The 20,196-nt window shown below is 43.3% G+C and overlaps 2 protein-coding genes across 3 annotated transcripts in view; one reads left to right on the top strand and one right to left on the bottom strand.

The window, feature by feature from the left end:
• The first annotated feature begins 3,888 nt into the window (after positions 1-3,888).
• On the top strand, positions 3,889-9,293 carry hdac3 (histone deacetylase 3). Its single transcript, XM_075480874.1, has 15 exons — positions 3,889-4,059; positions 5,653-5,735; positions 5,846-5,988; positions 6,116-6,197; positions 6,414-6,470; positions 6,555-6,610; positions 6,690-6,823; positions 6,912-6,992; positions 7,084-7,157; positions 7,252-7,316; positions 7,399-7,488; positions 7,578-7,636; positions 7,871-7,950; positions 8,026-8,183; positions 8,278-9,293. Exons 1-15 carry the CDS (start codon positions 4,005-4,007, stop codon positions 8,345-8,347), a joined length of 1,287 nt encoding a protein of 428 aa, XP_075336989.1. The 5' UTR covers positions 3,889-4,004; the 3' UTR covers positions 8,348-9,293.
• Positions 9,294-9,375: 82 nt separating this feature from the next.
• myot (myotilin) overlaps positions 9,376-20,196 on the bottom strand; it is a 36,840-nt gene continuing 26,019 nt past the window's right edge. The window contains exons 9-18 of one of the 2 annotated variants that reach the window (XM_075480872.1): positions 18,453-18,672; positions 17,359-18,353; positions 16,657-16,807; positions 15,355-15,456; positions 14,635-14,672; positions 13,456-13,594; positions 13,149-13,356; positions 12,877-13,042; positions 12,217-12,350; positions 9,376-10,930 (exon numbers count right to left, since the gene is read on the bottom strand). In XM_075480872.1, the coding sequence (XP_075336987.1) occupies positions 10,764-10,930; positions 12,217-12,350; positions 12,877-13,042; positions 13,149-13,356; positions 13,456-13,594; positions 14,635-14,672; positions 15,355-15,456; positions 16,657-16,807; positions 17,359-18,353; positions 18,453-18,672 (2,320 nt within the window). In that variant the 3' untranslated portion in view covers positions 9,376-10,763. The remainder of the gene's footprint in view (positions 10,931-12,216; positions 12,351-12,876; positions 13,043-13,148; positions 13,357-13,455; positions 13,595-14,634; positions 14,673-15,354; positions 15,457-16,656; positions 16,808-17,358; positions 18,354-18,452; positions 18,673-20,196) is intronic. The other variant, XM_075480873.1, reaches the window with a different exon arrangement.

Genomic DNA, 20,196 nt, shown 5'->3' with positions numbered 1-20,196 from the left:
CTGCAGGCACAGAAACATGGAGCAGAGACGCAGAGAGAGACAGAGAAGAAGCAAATAAGCTGCAGGGAGAAACTCAAATGCACAACCAGACATTCCAACACAGAACAGTCGACAAGCCATCACACATTCTGTGTCCATGAGTTGTATGTTTATACAGATTGTAGGTAAGAAGATTCTTTAGCCATGATTGTCATTGACTAAGCATTTTAATCTTGATATTTGACTCAGTAAAAGTGTAGACTATACAAGATTCAAATATACTATATTTTAGGCTTTTATACAGCAAAAAGCAACTTCTTACTCTGTAGAGATACAGTGGAGCCTTCATTCCTCTGCCTACATTGCATTTTTCTCCTCTTAATAACACACCTTCTTCAAGCCAACTCATGTTAGGTTCAATTCAAGTTAGGTTTCACTTTTGGCTTTGGCTTAGTTTGTTTTGGAGTTAAGAGTCTTCTGCTCCCGTGCAACACCTAGTGGTTTTCTGAGTGTGCACATCACACCTTTACATTTGAAAATCTTTCTGCTCAGATTTACTTTATGACTGTATTTAGGCCTAAATGGCATGACAGCAGCAGCTTTGAGCTAGCAAGTCATTTTATTGCCAGCTTTCAATCCAAGTCATGTCTGTAACATTGTTTAACATTGAGGTTTTGATCTAAATGTATTAAATGTCCAGAGATGACTTGTGCCATGGTTTGGCACCACATATCTAAATCATTTTAACTAAATGACACAACTAGCTAAACAGCCACTTGTGAAATCCCCCTTTCTGGTGTGATAAAACACTTCAGACATTAGAGGGTGGCTACAGAGACTTAAAAGTGGCTGCCCAAGCAGGAAAAAGTACATGTGAAATACATTTCAATAATGACAGCTAATGTTTAACTCAAACGTGATAAACATGACAAACAGCAAAGCTGCCTTCCAGTTGAGTGTACATGAAACAGTATTCACTATCTTTTGTTTGCTGCTCAGGGAAAGTCTGTTCAAGGAACTTCCTTCAAAACCGCAGGCAACATTCTCTACAGGCATTATACTGGTGTTCCAATCACTAATCCTAATGCTTATGTCAGCAACTAGAACTTAACTAGCCAAAACAAATTTAGCTTAGCTTGCTGATAGGATAGCTTTTAGAGCTTCAAATATCGACAACCTTTTGAATTCCATCAAAGGTAAAAACATTAATAACGACAAAAAGACGTGAACTTTTAGGCAATTGCTCTTATTTTGTTCTTTTTAGTTTGGAACTCAAGCGAATTGCTATGACTGATGGATAATCTTACTATCCAGCTTAATCCGAAGTGATAAAAACCTTGTTCAGAGTTTTCTTTAAACCGATTGCACTTGGTCCTTACAGTTTGTAGTCTTACTTAACATGGCAGAATATTCAAAGCATTCCCCTTCACACGGAACGACTGGGAAATCAGAATGCACACCATGTACTGCATCACTCAAACTTTAATTTGAATGCACTGAATGCACCTATTATTATTATTATTATTATTATTATTATTATTAATAATTACACCTGTGCTTTTTTTCTGCCCCAACACCTGAAGACACCAAACTTAAGAAGAAGGATACATGTGCCAGCTTAGGTGCAGTCTGGATGCTCTCCCACAGGCCCAACAACAGGACAACATGATACCATAGACTAACTGTAAATTGAGTAGGAATAAAAAGACAAACTAATTAATCGTTGATTGATGACTGTATGATGGTGACTTTGTGTGAGAGTATGGTAGAATACTACTGATCTTTCTATCTGTCTCTCCCCCACACACCAATGCTGCGGGAAGACATGACATCTCAATGTAAGTTTGTGCTGGTAGAGCCCTTGAGCACATCTGGTCTTGCCATCACACTCACACACACAGATTTGTATCATTAATTGTGGAAAGAAAGACAAGAGGAAGAAAATGGACGGAGAGAAACTCAAAGACAGGGGCAAGCCAGGCGGATGTAAGGACCCGCAGGAGCTTATGAAGAACTTTCAGTTGGAGCATCTTTGAAAGACATTAAACTTTTAAGCCTTTGCTGTATGTGAGCACGATTACTGTTTTTTTACTGAATGTGTGTTAACTCCACTGGAAACAGAGGACATGTCTGCTTGCACCATGTGTACAAAATCTGATTTCCATCATTTGTGATCTGGATGAAACCCAAAAAGCTCTTGTTTACCCTTATTTGGGTATGAGAGAGCATGCAGTAAATAGCCTGACAGTTCAGACCACACGCTGACTGGCAATTTTGCTCTCAAATACTTCCATTTCCCTAGTCCGCAGTTCAACCGTGGACAGCTGGTAGGCTACCCATTCCCCTTTAAGACACAATTCTGTCAAGAGACATTGAACTGTTGAAAAGTCAGAGTTTTTAAATCAAACACAGCAAAATGGTTAATGAAACCACTGAGAATTAATCTTGTAATTCCTCCTTATCAGCTCCATAAACTCTGAGCCTCACAGTTGCTCCATTTCTCTGTTCTGAGTTCTGAGCAGGCAATAAAAAGAACTGTTGCTTATTTGGGCAATATTTCCTTAGTTTGTTGCTGTTATAACTGTTACAGTGTTGTAGTGACAGTGCATTTAAGCCAAATAGGAAATCTGAATTACTATCTTCCAACTGGTAAAAATAAAAAATAAAAAAAATAACTAAATAAAACATTAAACAATGCCAGTCAGAAATCACATTTCTCTCTCGGACATAAAACATTAAACAAAGTACTGGTAGAGTATTATTAAGTAATCAATTTCTTCAGTTAATTGAACTATGTAACTAATTAATGTTGAAATTTGATGTTATTTGCAAAGTAAAAAGCAAGAGTAAAATAATTTTAACAATCCTCTTCTGGAATACAGGCAATGCAGCTGCGTCTGAAGTTTAAGCTAGGTGGAAAAAAAGAGGCAGGAGGGTAGGTAACCCTGTAAAATGATGAATGTTCCCTCTGGCCCACTACGTGCTCCTCAAAGCCAAGGGTGCTTCCTTAGTAGGATGGTTTCTTACAATCTCTTCCTTTCTTAGGCGAGGAAAAAGTTGCCAAATAGCTATTAACCAAAACTTATAGGCAATTTACACTGATAATGTATACTTTGCTGTCCGTTTGACAGAACACCTTACAGTGCTAACAACTTTGACCTTTGACAATAAACGTGGTGAAAAAAGCATCACTGATATTTCACAGAGTGAAGGACTGAGTCCTTTGTAGGATCCTACACCCAATGTAGCACCCACTGAATGGCACATCTTGAGATGTAGGGGGCCCAAAACAAAATGCCAGGGTTGTGATTTTATTGAGCCTCTAAGTTGGTAGTGACACCAAAATATATGCTCTCAAGCAAAAAAATTTAAAAAAAAGTGAAGTCTCTATAATAGGCTATGTCCCCTTTAAGTGCGAACTGAACCTATTTTTTTACTTGCCACGCAAAATACATGTAATCTACCTGACAACAGCCGATGCCATTAATCTGAAAAGGAAGATAATTCTTTGAAAAAAAACAACAAAAAAAAACAAATTCAAAAATAGAAATGACATTAATAGCCTTGATTGCACATGAGATTTTCTGAATAGTTGCTGTCAATCACATATAAGCCATTTGTTTTTCCAACGGCTGACTACCAAAGAAAACATTTGAATTTCGTTTAAAGTTAAAGCAAGCCTCTGTGTATGTTTCAGCGGGCTTTAATAACCTCCAGTAATGCTTTGTGTTTTCAGCCAATTAAAATCCTGTGTACCGATTAGACATACTGTATATGCAAATCATGTAAGTACAGTATTTACATAATGTATGTCTATGGTATACCATACATCCCGGCCCCCATCCACATCACGTCGAAATGCGCGATCCACACCCCCTCCTTTCCCTGCCCCATTTTGTCGCCGTGTGATGACGCATGCACGTTGTTGTTTACGGTAATCTGCTAATTGAAAGAAAAATGCGGCAGGCAGAGCCGCAGGAAAGGGAATAGTATTTTGCAGACAGTCGGGAGATATCGCTTTCAGAATGACCAACAGAACATCTTACTTTTATGACCCAGACGTGGGCAACTTTCATTATGGTGAGTTTGGTTATAGTGGTAAACAAGCCTAGAATAGGAGCTGGTGCTAACGTAAGCTAGCGGCATGCTAACTGCTCCAAGGAGAGTGGCTTATTTAATTTTACTTTCGTGCCATTTGCAGTGACTGGAGAGACCTCAATGTACTTATTTTATTGACATACAATTCATATTATATGCAACGTGTTTTAGAGTGGATTTAATTATAGTCTCCTTTAATGTCTGGCTTGTTGTGTCAACGCTACAGTAATGTTTGATTTGAGCCTCGTACAGTGACGGTTTAGTAGTTTTCTTAAAATGACTCTTAACGGATTGATACTGAGTTGTGTAACGTAATAAAACAGAAGTGCCTTTCACTTGGAATTCCATGTCACACAGTAAGATTTCCGTGACAATGTCTATGCTTAAATAGTGTTTATTTATTTATTATTTTATTTTATATTTAGCTAGCAATACGTCTGTTATTAAACCAAAATATAGAAATGGGACATTCTTAGGGGGCTCTTATCTGAAAAATTGTCTTAAAGTTAAACTTAAATCCCCAAAAATCGGAATGATTTGCATCCTTGTGGACCAACGTCTTCGGCAGTGTTGCTGTGATGTTCTTGGTTTGTCTATAACGTGTGGTGTAGTTAAAAAAAAAAAATAATAATAAATAAATGAATTTCTCCACCTCTCGGAACTTGCGGATGAACGTGGTGTTCTCCACACCGAACGCTACTCGTCCTCAGAACCGTCAGTGTTCACCTCTTTTCTCCCATTTTGCCAGAATGTGACCCACATTTCCCCCTCTTTGTTTTCTTGAGACCCTGGTTCATTTTGAAAGAATTTCCCTGCAGCTCCGCTTCCATCCGTCAGTAAAAATGTCTGTAACAATGTTGCCCTCCTCAGATGTTTCGAGTCTGACTTTCTTTTCGTAGTTGCCGCCGATAGGTAGGTATCTTAAAAAGTCTCTGTTTTCTAGGCCAAATTCCTTTTTCAGTTCTCCAGAGCTTTTGGACGCCCCCCCAGGCTTAATGAACCAACAGTGATTGGAGACCAGGATCAGAGTGTTTAGTATCTAGGGCAGACCGAGTTCAATTTTTAATATCTCCAGTCATATTTTACTCTTTTTCCCACTTTACTCCAAAATGCTCCACTTGCTTGATTATGTCATTGTTGCTTTCCTAATATACTGCATTAAAAAAAATAAAAATAAATCCGTTTACCTGATAAAGCTGATCATATATTTTTTTTTTTCTACATTTGATCTGTTTCTGTTATCAGAAAGCCACACGTTAACCAGCAGGGACCGATTTTACAATCGCAAAGGTGTCTTATAAAGTCACCAGCGAGGGGTTTGTCCAGCATGTCGCTATGTGTAGATGCTACATTTAGAAACGTTTTTAGTATTTTCTTTTAAGAAAATGTGCAGTCAAAGTTGGCCAGTTGGCAACGATGAGGTGAGGGTGTAGCCATTCTGCTGCTCAGCTTTTTGCTGACAGACACGGAGCGAAAAGGCGCGGCTGAGCTGTTCAGGGCATGATGTGGGACTTCCCAGCTGCTCCCAGAGGACACTGCTGACCATATAATGTGTAAATTGTTTGTCTTGGCTAGGTGCCGGCCACCCCATGAAGCCCCACCGTTTGTCTCTCACTCACAGCCTGGTGCTGCACTACGGGCTGTACAAGAAAATGATGGTGAGCAGTACCGACTCAGAGCCCGTTGAGCCTTTTTCACACGGCATCTACGCTGAACTGCTCTTACAGACTGAAGGAGTGTAAACCCCAATTTCTCTGTTACTTATCAGGTGTTCAAACCATACAAAGCCTCCCAGCACGATATGTGCCGCTTCCACTCTGAGGACTACATCGATTTCCTGCAGAAGGTCAGCCCCAACAACATGCAGGGCTTCACTAAGAGCCTCAACACCTTCAACGTGGGAGACGACTGGTGAGCGCTGCTGTTTGTCGCCCCGTTTTCAAACAAAAGCTGGAAAAAAATGTCACGGCTTTGCTTTCCCACCACCTGACAGTCAGCACTGCTGCTAGAAACTAAAAACTGCATTTGTCTGTTTCAGTCCTGTGTTTCCGGGCCTGTTTGAATTCTGTTCAAGATACACAGGAGCGTCTTTACAGGGAGCTACACAGCTCAACCATAAGGTAACAACACACACACACACACACACACACACACACACACACACACTGTTTTCAGACATGTACTGTAGCTCTGAAATGTTCTAGAAGTTCCAGAGGGATTGGAACGTGAGAATGTAGACGTCCGCAGTATTTCCTCTGGAGCTTTGGTGTGCTGATGAGAACTCCTTGTTGTTGTAAATACATTATACATTACACATACATTTTTTTCTCTCCCAGATCTGTGACATTGCCATCAACTGGGCCGGAGGTTTGCATCATGCCAAAAAATTTGAGGTGAGACCAAAGTCTCCACGTCTCTTTCTGCCAGGCTCACGTTTTTATAAGTGAAAGACTGAGATGTTTCCTCCGTGTTTGCAGGCGTCTGGGTTCTGCTACGTCAACGACATCGTCATCAGTATCCTGGAGCTTCTAAAGTAAGAGGACGCCCCTCTGAGTAACTCCCGCCGTATTTTTTACCGTGTCTCTCTGCAGCTCTCCCACTCTTTGTTCCAGGTACCACCCTCGAGTTCTGTACATCGACATAGACATTCACCACGGCGACGGTGTCCAGGAAGCCTTTTACTTGACAGACCGAGTCATGACCGTGTCTTTTCATAAATATGGGAACTACTTTTTTCCAGGAACAGGTAACACGAACAGGCTCCTAAAACTTGGTTTCAGAAATGTGGACACGAAGCGATGAGGTGTGTGTGTGTGTGTGTGTGTTTCCTGCAGGTGACATGTATGAGGTGGGAGCGGAGAGCGGCCGGTACTACTGCCTCAACGTACCTCTCAGAGACGGCATCGATGACCAGAGTGAGTGCAAACATCTGATCGCATCCAGTACTGTTAGTTTGTTCCACAACCATCATGGAGGTGTGTGTGTGTGTGTGTGTGTGTATTTCAGGCTACAAGCAGCTGTTTCAACCGGTTATTAAGCAGGTGGTGGATTTCTACCAGCCGACCTGCATCGTGCTTCAGGTCAGTCAGATGTAGCTGCTGACATCTGAAGGGATGAGTCATTTACTCTGCGTGTGTGTGTGGAAACTGCAGGTGACTGTTTGTGTGTTCGCAGTGTGGAGCAGATTCTCTGGGCTGCGACCGACTGGGCTGCTTCAACCTCAGTATACGAGGACACGGGTGAGACCAAATAAAGCGATGGCTGCATCCCGCTCCGATTCCACGTCTGCGCAACACAAACGTATCCGTGTGTGTCTTTCAGAGAGTGTGTGGAGTTTGTGAAGAGTTTTAAGATTCCTCTGTTGGTTCTCGGCGGAGGAGGATACACAGTGAGGAACGTGGCTCGCTGCTGGTCAGTGAAAGCATAACAAGTCCTAAATGGAGTTTGAATTCCAGATGTTGCGCTTTAAATGACATTAACCTGTGGTGCGTTTGTTGTAGGACCTACGAGACGTCCCTGTTATTGAACGAGTCCATCAGCGATGAGCTGCCTTACAGCGGTGAGCTGCACATACCAGAAACTTGTGCCGTGTTTTGATGAGTCTTTTAGAACCGCCTCCTTCATCAGCGAGTCTCAGGAGAAAAAACGCTGCCATCGTTGAGTGTTTTCAGTCTGTAGCGCCATCTGCTGGAAGCTCACAGCAGCACAACAATAGTGTCCTTCTAACTCTGAGGGTGCTTTGTGATCGTGGCTGCTGGCGTTCTTTACATCCTATTTGTCTTTTCCTCCTCAGAATATTTCGAGTATTTTTCTCCAGACTTCACGCTGCATCCCGATGTCAGTACCAGGATAGAAAACCAGAACTCAAGACAGGTAGAAGTGGATTTTTAGCGATGGGTAGTTTTATAACATAAAGACTCCCTCCTCACTGTGTACATGTCGCTGCAGTACCTGGAGCAGATCCGTCAGACTGTGTTTGAAAACCTGAAAATGTTGAACCACGCGCCCAGCGTCCAGATCCACGACGTTCCATCCGACATGCTGAGCTACGAGCGCAACGACGAGCCCGACCCCGACGAGAGGGGAGCTGAGGAGAACTACACCAGGTCAGCAAATGTGGCCGTTGCCAAAAAGAAGCACATTTAGCCACGGTTCGGCTGTTTTGTGAATTTCCCTGTTTTTCTGTCTCAACTTCCACAGGCCGGAAGCGGCGAACGAGTTCTACGACGGGGACCACGACAACGACAAAGAGAGCGATGTGGAAATTTGAGTTGAGTGTGGCCCACAGAGGAACAAAGGCCTGAAACATTTCTGTGAAGACTCGGACTCTGAAACAGTTAACGCTGACATCCACCTCAGTCTCGTTTATATTGAGTTTGTTTTCTCACCGCAGTAAGAAAAGTCTTACGTGAGAAATACTTTTTATGATGGACACTGAAGCATTCGGTATATCATGTCTCCTTCCTGTACATGAACTTTTATTCACTTCGACACCCCTCCCCTCCCTTTGTTGTATTTTTAATTAAATGTTTTTGGATTTTGAAAGAGCAAACATAAACTGTAACGAGGTAATAAAACCAAAACACCTGACCTCACATGAGCGGAACTCGAAACACCCGTAGACTTGGGATAGATTTGGGATTTAAGGGCAGCTAGTTGGACGGACGAGTGTGCGTGTGTGAAGGCGCCAGTCGAAAAAAGACTTTTTTTTTTTTTTTAAACTCGTGAGACATTCTAATATGAGAGGTTGTTCTAAGTGCCTGCCACGATGCATTAGTGACACATCAGCCAGTTATGGTGGTTGAACCATGCTAACCTTTCAAATCATGTTAGTTCTACAATTTGCTGGTATCTTTGGAGCCATTGTTTAGCTGCTAGCATTACTGCTCTGCCAACAGCTCAGAGGAGCGCTGATGTAGAGCCGGACACTTTCAAATCGCCTATTTTTAACTCGACAGATTTAGATTTTTTTTTCCTGGCGAACGTCTGAACTCGTCCACTAGACTGAACCTGATCTTAGCGGGAACTACCCCTCCCTCATTCCTTTTCTTCTGATGTGTTTTTAATGTACAAACTGTAAGGGTGTTCTACAGAGGACAAAAGCTTATTACAGAGCAGTTATATTATTGACACCATCTGCAGTCCTCTTTTCGCCAAAAACAGCTTTTGTGATTTTTTGTTTTTGTTTTTGATAGTTTTTAATAAAAAGGAAGAAAAAAAGAAAAGGTGTGTTTGCATGTTTCCTTTCCACCACCAGAGGGAGACGAGACAGAAAGAAATGAACTAACTGAGGCAAAGTAAAGGTTTCATAGACTTTATTTCTCATTCATCCTGTAATATATAGAATTTCTTACACAACAAACAGTACATGAGGAGAATACACACTCCTATCTGCTGTTTAAAGTCTCAATAGAATTTTTACTTTTGTTTGTGCTTTTAGCAAACTTCATGGTGAAACCTGTTAAAATCAAGCAACAGCCTGTCCAGCTTTAAAATCTCAGATCAGATAAATAACTCGGCAGTGGAAATATTCCTGTGAAAATTCATCCCAACGTCAGTTTTATAACGAGGGTCACATCATAAAAGGTGTAGCGGACGGTAAACTCGCCAGGTTTGACCCAGCGTGCACATCTAGTCAAAAATAGTTTCCTTTGATTTATTTTTACTCACCTATTTGATTCAACAGACTTCCAGTTGCTGCTCTCGGCAACTGACAGTCCTGACACCGAAAACACAACTTCAGTCCAAATGAAAAGTTTCATCACATACTCTACTTACTGCATTAGAAAGCAACCTTTTAAACACATCCAAGACAGAATTTACACCACAGCAGACCGAGCAGCAAACACCTGAGCCCTTGTTTTTCCAGATAAAAACTGCTATGCAGACACATTTTATCAGAGGCAGCAGCGGCTGTACTCCCGGAACAAACTAACACAAAGATATGGTAACAATGCAGCAGAAGCTGGTGGACTGGGAGCGCTGCTGAGTGAGAGTCAAGCAGACTTGTCAGGATTAAAGTGCAGTGTGGGAGAGAGCTGCAGACTTAGTTTCAGTTGGGTTCAGCTTGCCTGAACAACAGACTTTCACACAGAGACCGTTTCCAAGTTCTGGTAGAGGTCAGTAAACAGCGTGTGTGTGTGTTTTTGTCGGCCGTGTTCATAAAGGTGTCTGTTGTAATGACGGTCTAAGGAGAAAAAGTGTGTAAAGCGCAGAAGAAGTGCCGTGGAGCTGACGCTGCCCAGGCCTGTAATACAGCCGAGAGCAGACGGGACGGACAAAAGCACAGCAGAGACGTACGGGCTCATCAAACAAGAAACAGAAGGGCGGGCACAGGGGTAACAAACAGCAGCAGATGATGAGCTCTAAACTGTAGAAACATTTTTCTCAAAGTTGCTCTGATGCAGTCTTGAATGTTGGACTTGTTTCATTAAAAGTAACAACTTTAAATAGTCAAATAATGGAGTTAAACATTGTGGTTACTTTAAAAAAAACAAAAACTAATCTGTCTTGTACAAGAAACATAGTTTGGCATGTTGAAGCTTACTCAGTCTGTGCTCATCTGCTGCGGCGCTGTTAACCTGTGCTCACGTTTAGAACTTCTTCTGCCCGGACAGTACAGTTAACGGAGGCTCTGGCCCACTTTTCAGGTGTGAGACGACGGTAGGTGGGGGTGTGATGCCCGACTACAGCTCTTCGCTCTCGTACAGCGGGGCGGTGTGCTGGGCGGTGTGCTGGGCGGTGTGCTGGGCGGGGCTCTCCACTGTCAGAGTAGGAACGTGGCTCAGTGAGGACAGCAGCTTCAGCGTCTTCGACCCAGGAGGGGCCGTTTTCATGGCTGGGGTTGTGCGAGCTGGAAGGGGCAGAAACAATGATGAATTGTACAATTCTAATTCCAAACAGTGAACATTTGGTTTTCTGCATTATTTGAGTAGAACATTGTGTCTAAAGCGCCGCAGCAGTTAGGAATCTCTTCCAGAAAGGAGGACACGCCTGGAACTGAGCAGCAGATAAAACGTTTGGGGTGCCACCAGGAGCAGCCACGAATCTGGTGGTTAAACTCAGGCTCAAACATTCTTCTCATGCCAGGTGTCTGAAAATAACCCCACACGCCCCAGTACAGGACAGCACGCCATGGCTCAGAGGCAGATACTGAACCAGCACACACTCAGAGGAACAATGCTTCAGTAATGTTCAGACAGGATCACACCACTCTGACAGAACTTATGTTGGAGAAAGTATTAACCAACATTGGAAAACATAGATACGTAATAACCAGTGTTGACTGATGTCTCTGTGCCAGTTGCTACACAGAAACTGGTCAAAGGTGTAATTAAAGCACCAACTACTGTCATGGCAACGATTTGGTGTTCCATCAGAATCCAACAGTCTGGAAAGACGTTGATGTCAGCTGCAATATGTATATGTATGTAAACTACTGACAGCTTATCATCCTGTAGGTGAAATAACTTTACCTATCTTTGGGACAATCAATGGCTGCTGAGCTCAGTCACTACACATGGGAAAAGTCTTAAACATTAACATACTGACAATATATAATCTATGACAAACCATCTGATTTTCTGGTTCTGTTGGTGTAGAACCACAACTTATATCCCTAATGCAAAGAGTCTCAGGAGCCGAGCTCAGACTTCTGAACTATTTACAGATGTTACATGAGACATATGAGCCGTCTACGTCTGTAAAACTTTTAGTCTAAACTCACTTTCAGCTTTACTAACATGTTTAGGGTTGGGGCTCGTGTGCAACATGGACGCTTCCACAGAGCAGATGGCGTGTTATGTGATACCTAATAACTGTGTTGTATTTTCATCCAGTGAGCTCTCAAGTGGCTGGACTCAACAGTTATCTCTCTGAGTGATTCTTTATGCAAGCTGAACAGCTCAGTGCCTCCAATGCTCATCAAGTTTCCGCTCGATGGCGTATCACACAGCATTTGTTTGGCGTGTTCTTGAGGACAGAGGTGGATTCACTGTGGCAGCGAGCATGCAACACCCTCCATCTGCCGTTGGATTTTACAGCCTGGGCCTCTATGGTAACCACCAGCATATCGCATGCAGCAGATAGCGGAGATGGGCTCTATCGAGGATATTTGCATAAAAAAAGGGGCGGACTTACTGCCTACATCCAGCCTGGCGTTGCACGTGGACATGCCAGCTTCATTAATGGCAGAGAGTGTGTACCAACCAGCGTCGGACTTCATCATCCTTTCTATCAGCAAACACTGCCGACCTGAGCCGTCCTGGTACAGACTGGAAAACAGTGAGAGATGCTAAAGTTAAGCAATCAGGCCAAAGTGCTGCTGCAGCTTCAGATAATAATAATAAATGCTTCTGCAACCACACCTTAAAGAGGCTGCTGTGATTATAATATCAATTCATGGTGGACTTGATACCTATAAAGAATAACAGGATTAAAGGGATAGTTCGCCTTTTTTGACATGAACTGCGTGCTGTGTAGACCATGCAGACCGAAGTGCAGACCGAGCAGTCCCCTGCTTCCGAGCAGCAAACACCGTAACAGGCGCAGCTGTCGGCAGGTGGCAGCACGCAGTGATACAAAAGGAGAGAAAATAGCGCCAAGCGATTATAATGTATTACTCTTTTGAACGCATATTGTTTTGAGAAGCAAAACGCTTTATTTTTTAAACCCCAACCAACTACCTTCGTCAACACCAAAACGAGGCTGGAACTCATAAACGATATTGCTCGTATGGGATGTCATACAGCTTCATGTCAAAACAGGCAAACTATCCCTTTAAAGCTTTAACTGACACACCTCATTCTGTTGGGGTCTATGCGCAGCATGTCTTTATCTTTCTTCCAGAAAAGCTGTGGAGGAGGGGAAGCATCCACTTTACATTCTAACCTAACAGTGTCACCCTCGAGGGCTCGGGTGTTTGACATCTTCTGGACAAAGGTGGGTGGACGGAGCGCTTCCTGAGCTGCGAAGAAGAAGAAGAAAAAGAAGAAAAAGAAGAAGAAGAGGAGTGTTTGCAGCTGATCTTTGCCACAAACACTTCCTTTCTAAAAGGACGGTCACAGTTTTACCTATCACATCCAGCCTCATGGTGAATCTGCTCTCCCCAGCTCGGTTTCTGGCCACACACTCGTACACACCAGCATGATGCACTGTGACTATTTCTATGATGAACGAGAGCATCCCCTTCTCACACACCAACATTTTATGATAGTCATCTGGACGAATGGCTTTGCCATCTAGGTACCAGCAGACGTCTGGAGTTGGGAGGCCTCCGACCTGCATCAGTAAGAAAGAAGCTGCCATTTTTCCCTCCCATGACGACTGTGTTTTTAAGTAAACTTAGCAGGTGTGTGTGTGTGTCTCTGTGTCAGTCACCTTGAAGTCAATCCTACAGAAGCGTCCCTCCTCCACGGTGAGGTCTGGGGGGATCTGCAGGAAGCGAGGAGCGTAACATTTCTCCTGGATAGCTGATCCCTCACCGCTCCTCTCATCTGTCCCTGAGTGGTGCCTCCCCCTGCAGAGACATCGGATCAATTTCTGACCTCTATGCGCCACACTTTTGACTGAATTTTACAGTTAACAAGCGAGCACACACACATGCAGCCACACTAACAGTTTTTCCTCGTCTGTTTCTGTACAATGACAGCATGTTAACAACTTCAGATGTCTGCATCTCTTTACAGCCAGTAGAAGAACCCTGATGAATTAGGAACGTTCAGTTCCACACAAAGTCAGGCTGTGAGGATACATTAAACAGCTTCCTGACATTTTTCATTCCCAAAGTATAAAATCCACTCATTTCTACGTTGAATGCCATTAAAATCATGTTACTCCTCATTGTTTGCTTGGGCAGAACTTAAGATAATGGTTCCTGTGGTAATGTATAACACATAGCTTTGTTTTAAATCTTGTTGAAATGATGTAGACCTGGAATAAGAGACTAAATTCTAGTGTTAACTTTTCCTCACGTTTCAGACTGTAGACAAATTACAGACGATTCAAAAAAAGTTAAAGGTGAATTTGCCATAAACCTGCATGCACAGTTAAACCAGCCAGCAGGGGGGCACTGCTGTTTATGGAGTAAGAACATGGCCTCAGTTAAGATTATTCTCACGAGTTTGTTTGAGTTTGTTTCATGTCTTATTTCGGGTATGAAACTCTGTGCCTCACTCAGAGTAGATCAATGGAGTGCATAGCTTCTGCACTTCTCAGTCAGATTAACAGCTCATGTTTAACCTCAAGAGGCCGAGATTGCAACAAATTGCTCAACTTGAGGCTTCAAATGTCAGTCCACAAACCAATTATTGACGCTACCATGGCTACAACTAAATTAAGTCATTTAAAATTCTCTTTAGATAGGATTGAGTCTACAAATAAAGGCCAGTTCAAGGTTTTCTCACATTTTCAAAGCTGCGCAGAGCAGCACGAAGCTAGGTTAGGAGTATTTAAATGGACAGAAATGGAACGTGGTGAATGTTTAGCTTTCAACTAGACTGATTTACAGTAACACCAACAGTAAATTCTGCCATGATAAACAGGGTAAATCATACTCACCATAGTCCGCCCGTGTGCCTCCCTTCTGCTGAATCTGGCTGTAACAGATGACAGATGGGTGTAAAGAAAGGAAATCACAGCTTTCAGCTTTAATAAACTCATCATAGTGGTCAACAGTATGACAGAAAGCCACGCACTGTGTGCATGTGTGTGCAATAATCCTGTTGTCACCAGTTAAAGGGAGTCATTCTCAATACGCAGGATGGAAATAGATGCTGAAAAACCCTGTTGGCTTGAGAGGATGGTGTGTGTGTGTGTGTGGGTGGGGGGGGGGGATGCCTGTGTTGGTGTTGTGTGTACATGTGAGAGACTGAGAGAATGGATGGTGCAAAGCCCTGTGAGCGAGAGGCTTTTTGACAGAACAGTTCTATAACACACACACACACACACACACACACACACACACACACACACACACACACATACAGTGAATGGCAGCATGTGGCAGCTCACTGCGGCTGCTGATTATACTGCCAGCCTTTTTCAACTTTGGGTTCATGAGCGCATCAGGAGGCCCTGAGAGGGAAAGCGGCTCCCTGTGTAGCCATTCAAACCCATATGACTGTATTAATGAGAGCTCGTTCCTAAAAAACAACATGGAAACTAATGGGTTTTGGACCAGAGCCAACATAAATGTCAGCATTATAACACACATCAGTAAGAATGGGTGTTATTTATTTTTATTTTTATTTTACAAAAGATGAATGAATGTTATTGTACCTGCTCAAGTTGTGAGTCTGAAAGATTGTCTTGGTCAAACATGTAAGTTGCGTTGTCTGGACCCAAAAGCCTGCGAGCCATTCGCTCCTCATAGGATAGTTTCTGCCAAAAAGAAGCTTTGTTGTTCAATTGTCCTTACACACACACACACACACACACACACACACACACACACACACACACACACAGACACACACAAACACACACATAGAAATGACTACATTTAAAAGAAGGGTAAGTGTAGGGCAGGTATGCAAGAAGGGGGTGTTAAACAGTTCTGATCAGAATGATTCGAAAACCTGACTTGTTATTACTTGGGAACTGTGAGAACATCAGAAATGGGTCCAAAGCTTCAATTCAAATGCCAAAGATCTTCAAATCTCAGTTACAATGGTTTATTGTGTCATCAAGCAGTTTTACTGTCAGAAAACTGCATTAAGTGACATTAAGAGGAAACTTAATGAGAGAAGTCTTCAAATGTTGGTGTGGATTGTGGAATTTTTTAAAAATGTGAAGAAAAAAAAAAACACCAAACAAAGCTACAGAGCCTCCGGTGAAGTTTCAGCTTGCCGGCACACTGAACCCCAAAGTGTGAAGGATCCAACTGTTGGAAGGAGGGAGAGGCTCTCAGAGTTTCTATGGGAAGAGAAAACCAAAGTGGGCCTCTGTAGTTATGGAGTGCATCAGTTTCTTTACCCACAGTAAAACACGATGGAGGTCTTATTGTGCTGTGGGGCTGCTTTGCCGACTCTGGTACAGACTGTTAAATATCTAAAAAAAAAGACGAAAGCGAAGGATTGTTGAGCCGTTTTAGAGTGATAAAGTGGTGGGTCTCTGAGCAGGACAGCGACCTGCAGCATCCATCCATCGGAGCGAAGGAAAGACGAACAAGAAAAGGACTGTTTTAACATGGCAGTAACAAGTCCCAGCCAAAAGTCCCTTTAAAAAGAGCTGAAATCTGCCAATGGAAATGCACAGAAATGGAAGAGTGGTCGATATTGCCTGTAAAGAGGGGCAAGGAGCTTATTTATGGTTGTGAAAAATGTTTAGTCTCACGATGTTACTAAAAGCTTCTGCAAACACATATTAGTGAAGGATGCCAAATATCTGTGATTTTATTTTTTCAAAAGCATGTTTGTTTTTTCAATAAGTTTGAATAAATTTTGTTTAAATGATTCTGATTATACATAATTGGTTCAACTGCATTATCCAGATTCTAAGCTTACAATTGTCAGTTGCTAATAATTCTGACCGGGTCTGTTTAAAGATTTCTGCCACTTTCGGAACGCACACTGTACACACCTGGCTGTGTTTTCTCCTGGATTCCTTTGAGCGAAGCTTCTTCTCCAGATCCTGAATCAGGGCGTCTTTAGAGCCCTGGATGTCTTCATCTGTGGAGCGAGAGGAAGAGGGCCGAGGCGCTACAGACTTTTTCAAGATTGGTTTGGGAAGGCTGGGAGATTGCAAGAAAGAGAAAGAAGAGAGGAAGAGAGGGCAAATAGAGCATGACAAAGGGAAACTTAATCCCTTGACAAATCCATATACCTGTAAATCCATATCTAAGACTTAGAATACAAACTGCCTGTACTGTCCAAAGCTTGCCACATAGCTTAAAAAACAATAACAAAAAAAAAAAAAAAAAAAACTGTCATAACAAAGCTCAATTTTTTTTATTTTAATTTGATGGGTCAACAAGAAATTAGGTCTTTGAAATTATTTGAAAGTATGTACACCTACTTTCAGAGGATATCTGGTACACCTACCATAGGTAAAACCAGTAAAGACTAATACAACACCCATGTAATAAGGTCAGAATGTTTAGGCTTTATTCACACCGTCTTAAAGAGGTGGACCCTTTATGGTTCACTTGGAATCTGCAGTTTGGGGTACTGTTTAACAGACATGTGTATTTCTGCTCATGGAAACAAAATGGTGTCTTTTTGTTTGGTTTTGGTATGGACATAATGTGCATGCCAAAGAGATGTACTGTACATGTCAACTCACGTATTTGGAGTCCCCTTGTAGCTGGCGGGCAGAGAGACCACAACAGGTGGCACCTTGTTCTGACTGCTGGGAGTGTTGGGTTGTGGGAGATAGGAGGAGGGGGCGGAGGAGGTGGGAGACAGAGGGGAGCGAGGGATGGAAGGGGACACCGTGAGTGGTTGTTGAGGAATAGAGGATGGAGAGGAGGAGGCCCTTGTGGGAAGGAGGGGGCTCAAGGGTGCGAGTGGGGAGCGGGAGGGGGAGAGGGAGGAGTGGGGTAGGTTGGCGTTAGGAGATAATTTGGAGAAGGGGGAGAAGGAGGACGGGGAAGGTAGCACTGAGCAGAGGTAAGCAGCAGATGCTGAGATGGTGTCCTGGTTAGCTGGCAGGGTGGCGCTGCCAAGGCCGGTGGCACTGGGGACCCTGGGGGTGAGGGTGATGGTGGAGCGCATGGTGGTGCGGGGTAAAGAGGAAGTGGAGGCAGGGATAGGGGAAGAGGAGGTGGGGGCAGGAGGAGTGAACAGGGGGAAGGTGGAGGAAAGAGAAGGTGGAGCAGAGGATGCTGGAGTGGATGTAGGAGAGCTGAGGCTGGATGAAGACGGGGAGGACTTCCCTGTTCCATTGGCCTGGGCCTGGGCCTGGGTCTGGATCTGGCTGAGGGCAGCTGACTGGGTTTGGTTCTGACTGAGGCTCAGAGACTGAAACTGTGACTGAGTCTGAGACAAGGACTTTGACACTGACTGAGTTTGAGAAAAAGACTGAGTTTGTGCAGTTTTAATCTGACTCTGCGTCTCCATAGAGTTTTGACTATTCTGGGCGCTGCTGAGGTTGTGTTGGTTGTTCTGAGTCTCCTGTTCCTCCCTCAGCACGCTCTCATAGCTGGGTGCCTGGAAGGCTGGCTGGGACTGAATAAAATGTCTTGGCCGCTCATAGTTGAAGGCACTGGGAGGGAAGGTGCTGGGAGTGAAGGTAGGCAGGTCCGACAGGTTCATGTTGTTGCCTCCTGACTGGGAGGACTGAAAGGAAGTAGACTTTCAATTTAGAAAAAACAAATGGCTTGAAATCATTTATATTTTCTATGATGTAGGAGCATAATATGCATGAGAAATGCTTACAGTGAAACTGAGCTTGCTTGGCGCAAACAGCTTGGCTGTCGGGACTTTCTCCTTGACTGGTGCTGGTGGCGGCGGTGAGGGTGGAGGAGAAGGGCTGGGTGTACAGACTCGGGTGGTGACCTCTGGTGATCTGTGGCCTTCCGAGCTCAGGGCACTCTCCTCCTCACTGCGGCCTAAAGGTTCCTCAGAGGAGTGGTTGGCCGCCTGAGGCTCAGGGAGACTGACAGAAAAGTTTGAAATAATCCTGAGACTCAAAGTGTCGTTGTTAAACTATTTTTGTCTGACTTGTGATTGAATAAAAATTCCATTTTTACTAAAAATGTTTCCAACTCTGTTTGGCATCTTTAAATAGAACTGTAGGTTATCTGACCAATCTGTACCATGTGAAACCATCTTCACATGAGATGTCTAAAAATTGGTATGACGACTGGAGAAAGGAAACCAAATAAATAAGACATCCTTGATAACAATATGTTCAATATAACTACCATTGTACCACTGGAAGCAGCTGAAGAGTGGAATGGATATAAAATGGTTCTGCTCTCATTTCATTCAGCCCATTCAGTAGTTCTCTTCCTGTAATACCTAGTGCGTCTGGTCCTCTACTTTTCTATTAGGAAAGAATGTTGTTCCCATGACGACCACGTCATCGAGGCTATGCAGGAACATAATGACAATAGCAGCCTCTCTTTTCCCTCTAACAAACGCACTTGCTTGATGTTGTTCTGTCTCCTGGGGGGAGCAGAGGTTTTCACCTGCCAGCATCAGCTGACCTCGAGTCTGAACACATTTCACCGTGTTTACAGTCGACACTGAGGACTTCTGAACTTAAATGAGGTCTTTGTGGATGGAATCAGGTCAGATAAATGAAAGAGGAATTTAAATCCACAACCTCACCTTTCAGAAATCGTAAGAAAAATATTTTGTAAATGGACACGAGGTGATAAAGCAACCCATATCTTGCCCCAAAATGAGGCATTAAAATATCGCGCATTCACCAGATTTTTGAAAGCAGATGTCAATATCAATTAGCCCTTTTCCCATCAGATTCTGTAGCGAATTAAAAGTTATATCGCATTACTTTGTTGCGATATAAGATGCGTTCGGTTGGTTTTCCATCAAACAGGACGATTCTAGCGAAATAAAATGACATCACCGGAACGTGCTGATGCGCATTATTCTGACTCGACCAGATGATTTTCCATTACAAAAGTGGCGAATTGTAGCGAATTAGAATGCTCGGTAGCGGGAATTTAATTGCTCGCGCTGTTATTGTCAGCCTCCTGTTATAACAGTTGCTATAACTTTCAAGGCTACGTACCTTTTCACCACCGGCTTTCGTTTTATTTATTAGTTACTTGTGTCAGCTTATAATAGCCGTCAGAAATTTAAGAAGGAGGATCCTTCATCCGCAGGATCCGCAGCAGAATTAATTATGCTGCTTCAGGACCTCCCGAATTGTGTTTAAAAATAGCAGAGTCTCTGCTCTCGACCAGTTGTTTCTTTTATCATCGGACATTGTTGTTACTAGTTGTTGCTGCTGTTTTGATACCGACAGGATAGGTGAAATGGGGCGAAAGGAAGGTATTTTTACGAATACGAATACTTTAAGCCTGATTTATGGTCGTCTACGGAGAGCGACGGAGACCCTCCCAGAGACACTCTCCGTCGCTTGCGTGCGTCGGCCAAAATTCCTATCTATCCGTCAAGGCAATGGAGACTCGCGGAGACCACAAGGGTTGTG

The sequence above is a fragment of the Odontesthes bonariensis genome, chromosome 13 (genome assembly GCF_027942865.1).
Source record: "Odontesthes bonariensis isolate fOdoBon6 chromosome 13, fOdoBon6.hap1, whole genome shotgun sequence".
Classification (NCBI taxonomy): Eukaryota; Metazoa; Chordata; class Actinopteri; order Atheriniformes; family Atherinopsidae; genus Odontesthes; species Odontesthes bonariensis.
This window is presented reverse-complemented; position numbering and strand designations above follow the sequence as displayed.

Excerpts from the sequence above, each read along its gene's own strand:
- hdac3 (XM_075480874.1), top strand. The coding sequence starts at position 4,005 with ATGACCAACAGAACATCTTACTTTTATGACCCAGACGTGGGCAACTTT. Across the intron at positions 5,736-5,845 it reads GGCTGTACAAGAAAATGATG|GTGTTCAAACCATACAAAGC; the intron begins GTGAGCAGTACC and ends GTTACTTATCAG. Across the intron at positions 7,317-7,398 it reads CTCAGTATACGAGGACACGG|AGAGTGTGTGGAGTTTGTGA; the intron begins GTGAGACCAAAT and ends TGTGTCTTTCAG.